This window comes from Carlito syrichta, unplaced genomic scaffold (genome assembly GCF_000164805.1).
Source record: "Carlito syrichta isolate Samal-C Ts95f unplaced genomic scaffold, Tarsius_syrichta-2.0.1 Scaffold118244, whole genome shotgun sequence".
In the NCBI taxonomy this organism is placed as follows: Eukaryota; Metazoa; Chordata; class Mammalia; order Primates; family Tarsiidae; genus Carlito; species Carlito syrichta.
This window is the reverse complement of record NW_007062340.1, coordinates 108,250-114,654: the sequence shown is the minus strand read 5'-3', so window position 1 is coordinate 114,654 and position 6,405 is coordinate 108,250. Positions and strand designations below refer to the sequence as shown.

Sequence of the window (6,405 nt, the reverse complement as noted above, 5' to 3'; positions counted from 1 at the left end):
AATCCTCCCACCTTGGCCTCCCAGAGTGCTGGGATTACAGGCACGGGCCACCACGCCCAGCCTCAAAACACGGTTTAGATAGTTTATGAGAAGACAAAAAAGTATCTGGGGTATTATTTTTGATTACTTGTAAATTGTACTTATACATTTAAGATGTATGTGAATTTACAATAGTTTCCCTGTACTTTCCCTCTTAAAGCTCTTTTCCAAAGTAGAGAAAGCCAGAAAAAGAATTTTGAGATGGCCATTATAATTGGCCTCTTCTGCAAGAGTTTTAAATAAGCAGCCTGAATAAGAAGTAGAAGAGGCCGAGCACGGTGGCTCAAGGTGGTAATCCCAGCACTTTGGGAGAACAAGGCAAGAGGATTGCCTGAGCCCATGGGTTTGAAACCAGCCTGGGCAACATGGTGAGACCTCGTCTCTACAGCAAATAAAAAAATTAGTCAGATGTGATACCACATGCCTGTAGTTCTGGCTACTTGGAAGACTGAGGTGGAAGGATCGCCAGAGCCCAGTAGGTTGATGCTGGAGGGGTCGTGAGCATGCCATTGCACTCCAATCTCAGCGACTGAGTGAGACTCCAACTCAAAAAAAAAAGAAAAGAAATAGAAGAACTTCTGGACGTTTCTAAACTAAACCATAGTGTAGAACTTTGCTATTCTTAACAGGATTGTATTAGAGGTTCAGGTTAATTATTTTGTAAATGGCTAACAAGTTTGTCCCAATGCCATGACTGATTAATCTGTCTTTTCCCCACTGATTGAACATCTCTTTTTTTATTTGGATCATTTCTGATCTCTGTTCCATTCTTTCACCCTCTACTTTATCATTAAAATTGCAGAATGAATGCTTCTTTTAAGAAGAAAATGTGGCCGGATTCAGTGGCTCAGCCTGTAATCCCAGCACTTTGGAAGGCAGAGGCGAGTGAATTGCCTGAGCCCATAGGTTTGAGACCAGCCCAGGCAATTTGGTGAGACCTCGTCTCTACAATAAATAAAAAATGAGCTGGGTGTGGTAGTGCGTACCCTTAGTTCTGACTACTTGGAATACTGAGGTGGAAGGGTTACTGGAGCCCAGCAGGTCTAAGCTGGGGTGGCCATGAGTGTGCCACTGCATTCCAGCTGGGTGACAGAGTGAGACTCTGACAAAAAAAAAAAAAGAAAAAAGAAGAAGAAAATGTAATCATGCAAATTCTCTGCTTAACTTTGTCAGTAAATAAAGTCTTAGAATCAAGTCTACCAATCTTTCCTTGACCCACATACCCCTCTGTCCAACTATGACCTGCCTCTAGTCTCCTTGCTCACTGTGCTTCAGCCAGGCTGATCTCCTGGTTCCTCTTTTTTGGAATATGCTCTTATGTTGGTAATATCCATTCCCTGAAGTATTAATGATAATTCAACTAATTATCAGTTCCTTAAGGAAGTCTTACTCTTGAGAGTGATTTGTCTGCCTGTTACATGGTCTCAAGCTCAGTTTACTTTTCCTTTGGAGCACTTATTACATCTATAAATAGTTTATTTGTATAAATACTCATTAGCTACTTGTTTTCCCTGATAAGATTGTAATTTCAAGAGGGATTTTTCTGTCTTGATAGCTGTTATATCCATACCACCTGGCACATATAATATGCTCATTAGACATTTGTTGAATGAATGTAAGTGCAACTTTACATGACCTGTAGTCTAGCAAGGAGATGACAGTAATTAGTTACAACATAATGTGTCATTAAATAAATGTATGTTTTGTGTGTGTGTATAGAATCTTCTTGTGCAAAACAGAGAAATTAATATCAGTCTTGATTTAGTTAGTGCCAAGGTCCCCAGGTCCATTGAGGTCCAAGATCAAACAGGGCATAAATAAGTGGAGGACAATAAGTGATGGTAGGACACACATATGGTGCTACCAGCAGAGAAAAGGCATACCCAAGCTGGGTAGGAAATGATATTTTCTGAAGAGGTGACTGCTGAGAGAGCAGAAATTAGTCTAATATGGTGATTCAGGAGAAGGGTGGGATGACAGGGATAGAAGCAGTAGTACTTCAAGCTGAGGGAACAGCTTGCACAAAGGCCAATGGTACGAGAGAAAACAAAGCCCAGAGACATGGAGGAAGATAAGTAGGTAAAAAGCCAGGCGTGGTGACTCAAGCCTGTAATCCCAGCAGTTTGGGAGGCCAAGGTGAGAGGATTGCCTGAGTCCAGGGGCTTGAGACCAGCCTGGGCAACTTGGTGAGACCTCGTCTCTACAATAAATCAAAAAATTAGCTGGGCATGGCGCTCACCTGTAGTTCCAGCTACTTGGAAGCTGAGATGAAAGGATCACCTGAGCCCAGCAGGTCAAGGCTGCAGTGGCCAGGAGCATGTAACTGAACTCCAGCCTGGGTGACAGAGTGAGACTGACTCAAAAAAATAAAAAGAAGCTGGGCTCAGTGGCTCTGCCTGTAATCCCGCGCCTTTGGGAGGCTGAGGTGAGCGGATTGCCTGAGCCCGCAGGTTCGAAACCCGCCTGGGCAGCAATACCTCATCTCTACAATAAATCAAAAAATCAGCCGGGCGTGGTAGCACATGCCTGTAGTTCCAGCTACTTGGAAGGCTGAGGCGAAAGGATCGCCGGAGCCCAGCAGACGAGGCTGCGGTGGCCGGGAGCGGCCACTGCACTCCAGTCTGAGCGACCGAGTGAGACCCCAACTCAAAAAAAAACAAAAAAAATACAAAAAAAAAAAATAAGAAAAGATAAGCAGGTAAAGGGAAGTGAGCCCAGGTCTTGTTACCAATTTAAATATTTAGATTTGGGTCAGTGGCCAGTGGGGTACCATTGAAAGTTTTAGTGAGGGTTTCAGAGGGGACATAATGATGTCAACATTCTGCAAAGATCACTCTGATGACAGGGCCACGAATGAAAGCCACAGAGGAGATTGGTGCTGTCATTTGAGTAGCAGATTCTCAGGATCCCCAGCCGATGATGAGGCTGAGTTTGCCCTGACCAGGATCTTCTCAGGGAGGGAGAAAAGAAGAGACTGGAGGAATCACTCTGGTTTGTAAGGACAGAGTTCTGGGTGCTAGCAGAGAAGACCAGGTGTCCAGCTTCTCTCTTTTTGCCACTGTGGTCTGGGCACGTGGGGGCATACCATAGTCTTTATGAGGTGAATTGTCGTTTTGTTTTTAGTGCAAGAGACTGTACAAGCCCAGAATGACCTGGTGTTTGAGGCAGTGCAGGACAAAGGCAACATGGAGCAGGCCGTCCTTGAGATGCAGAAGAGATTTGAAACTGTAAGTATAAATGCCTTTCTGTAAACTTTTTCCTCAAGTATTTTTTTGCTTTTGTCACTAGACCCAAAGAGATACCTTTAAAGCTGCAAATTTTCAGCCAAGATCAAGCAGCCAACACAGACCCCTTGGTAATGGGCCAGGGTATAAGCTAACTTTCTTTCCCAAGTTTCCCTGGCATGATGTGGGCTCCAGGGACCCAGCACCATAGTGTAGTCATGCTTGTCCTGTGAGATGCCCTATAAGGGGCAAGTCTTCATTCTGTTGGCACATCTATTGATCAGTTCTCACATTTTATTGTGTGTTTTGACTTGTACTGTCCATCACTTTCCTTTTTCTCACTGCCTCTCCCCAGAGAGAAGCAGAATTTATGGAAATGAAGTCCAACCTTAAGCACCTTGAAGTTTTAGTTGCCCAGCAGAGTAAGGACTTCCAGCAGCTATGTGAGCAGCTAGGCCAGCTAAATGTACCCAGTGTCCTAGCAGAGCTGAAGAGATTTATCTCAATGCCTCAAGTATTTGGGCATATGAAAGACAGTACTTCTCAGACATCACCACTTCTGGTCCAGAACCTCAGTTCCACCAGGCAGAAAAACGACACCTCTGAGGAACCAATTATATGGCAGGGCCAGGCCCTCCCTGCTGCATGGAATCCTAGTATGGACTCCCTGCAGTCTGGAGAGTTTTGTGTCTGGGATGAAGAAACAAAGAGTGATGCTTTCCGAAAAGAGACTGTATTACCTGCAGTTGGGCCCCGTAAAGGAAATGGGCATGCAAAGAACAAAGCGGTGCAGACTAACTGTAATTGGGATACTACTAAAACAGGTCCCAAGTACCATGGCTCCAGCATTCCAGGCCACAAAGTTCCTGGTGACAGGGACCTGGTTTCCCAAGGAACCTCACAGCTCATATCCCTGAACTTAAACAACAACATTCAGAATTCCTGCCAAAAATATCAAGCCAAAAGTATGTTTTTGTCTGACCCATGTGAACAGTTGGTGACTAAACAAAAAGGCAAGACTATAGAAAGAAGGAGAAAAGACAACAAACAGCAGCCCAGGAAATCCCACAGAGGCAGGCTCCGAGCCAAGAAGCAAGAACAAATCCCAAGCAAAACCTGTGCTTTCAATTCTAAATATCAGAGTCCTCAGCCTCCTGTTTCTGGCCCACAAAGGATGCCCCTGGGGCAGCAGGAACTCTTTGCTCAGCCCCTGCATCTGCAGGGCCCCAGGAGCCCCATAAAGTCAATCTGCCCTGTTCTGGGAGGAAAAGTCAGGTCCAGTAAGACAACAAGGGCAGCGCAAGAGAGGCTCTTGCAGCTCAGCGGGTGCACTTCCCAAGATAGGAGCCTACTTTCCAGCAGTTCCTCCCAGGGAGATCACCAGATGAGCTGGTTCAGTGACCTCAATTTTGGAAGTTCAGAGCCTACTCTATGCAAGGAGCTAGGAAAGAATTTGCTCTATGACCTGGGTTTTGATAGTAGCGACGATGGCTTCTAATCAGCCCACAATGACTTCAGCTGATGGCTTTTTGGTCTTTGCTAGAAAGACAAATTGTAGAACACTTGGACTGGCCAACATCAGAAAGTCCCTGAAGCCTGCCAGGGATCCTCAAGGTCAGAGAGGCCCTGCTGGGGTTGGGTCAGTGGGGGACAGGGGCAGGACAGGTCCAGTGCTCTGGGTACCAGATGCTGCCCATGGCAAGGAGGATAAGGAATAAAAGTGCATCTTTATGTATTGGAATGAAATGTGTGAAGACAGTGATGATGAGAGCTGGGGCAGCAGTCTGATTGTGGGGCATTGAGAGGAGGGTGGCTGTATTCAGTGAAAGGGTGGCAGGCTTTCTTATGGAATACTGAATATGGATGGGCTCTCAGAAAACTGTTGCTGTGGTAGCACTCCCAAACAACATTTTTTGTCTTCAAAACATTCTTTACACATGACTAATCTGAGCCTCAGGATTTTTTTTTCTTTCTTATTTTTATCCACTTAAGCTGCCAGAACATTTGCATTTTTTTGATCAGCATACATAGTACAGGACACACTATGTAAGTCTTCTTGTGAACAGAAAAAGAGCGTTAAAGCTGCCAATGAGATAGGTGCCATGCACTAACAAATGCCCAGAGCACCACAGTTCATAACCTATTTTTCTTCCTGGCTGTTTTCCCCCCTGTTCTGTTTTTTTAACTCTTTTAAAACTAATGATAGTGTCTGTAGGTCTTATATTATTTCTGAAGAGCAGTGGGCTTATATGAGACTTTGGCTTTCCATTTATATCTTGCTGAAGTTTTAAAATTTTTGTAGCACATATGTATTTGCTTTGTAATTAAAAATAAAGATAAAACATTTAAAAACATATATGCTTTTCTTTCAAGTTTATAAAACTGACTTCCCAATTTAATTTCTTAAGTTGACTTAAGAACTTGAACGGATAGAATACATATCTTTTTAGTCTCTAATGCTCTCACAAGATGATTTTGACTAAATAACACCCCATTCAAACTGGTTTTTGTTTTTCTTTTCCTGTATTGTATGAAAGAGAAAATCCTCATGGAATGGATGGTTTCCAGAATTTGCCCATTTCCAAGCCAGTACAGTTAATGACATTGGTACCACTGAGTGAACCACTGTATAAAGCAATGATTCTTGATTTTTTATTTTTTACATTCTTTACTTTCAGGGATATGTGTCCCATAAAAGTCTAGAGGAGTTGAATTTGCCTGTGGTACCTTTGGCAGGAGTGCCAGATACCAGTCTAAGACTCTCTCACTCTCATTTCCAGACCAAGGGCTTCCTGTGGCCTGGAGCTGGGGGCCACAGGCAATCACAGCAGCTCTCTTTGAGGCCAGGGAGGTTTAGGTATGGGCTATGCTTTAGGCTGCCCTTGTCTCTCCTCTTACTGTGCGTCTCACTGGGTGGATAGCTTCTCACTCTGCCTTCTGCCGACCTCCACTGCCTTTCCTGCTGGGTTTCATTGATTGTGCAAGGAAGGTATGGGAGGAAGTAGCCCAGCCACACAATGGATTTCTTCCAACCATTCCCAAACTGATTATAATAATTTGAATTTAACAATTTGAATTAAAATGACTAAATATTAAACTGTTCAACTTAGAGTAATAAAGGATTTCTAGATACAGATCCCTC

At 43.9% G+C, this 6,405-nt stretch overlaps 1 protein-coding gene across 1 annotated transcript; it reads left to right on the top strand.

Annotated features, from left to right (window-relative positions):
* Positions 1 to 1,135: 1,135 nt before the first annotated feature.
* On the top strand, positions 1,136 to 4,761 carry CCDC36 (coiled-coil domain containing 36; the record flags this gene model as incomplete). The annotated part of the gene is made up of 4 exons (XM_008047935.1): positions 1,136 to 1,207; positions 2,869 to 2,914; positions 3,163 to 3,266; positions 3,619 to 4,761. Coding segments are annotated over 4 exons (1,365 nt in total), but the record flags the coding sequence as incomplete, so codon positions are not given.
* Positions 4,762 to 6,405: the final 1,644 nt, after the last annotated feature.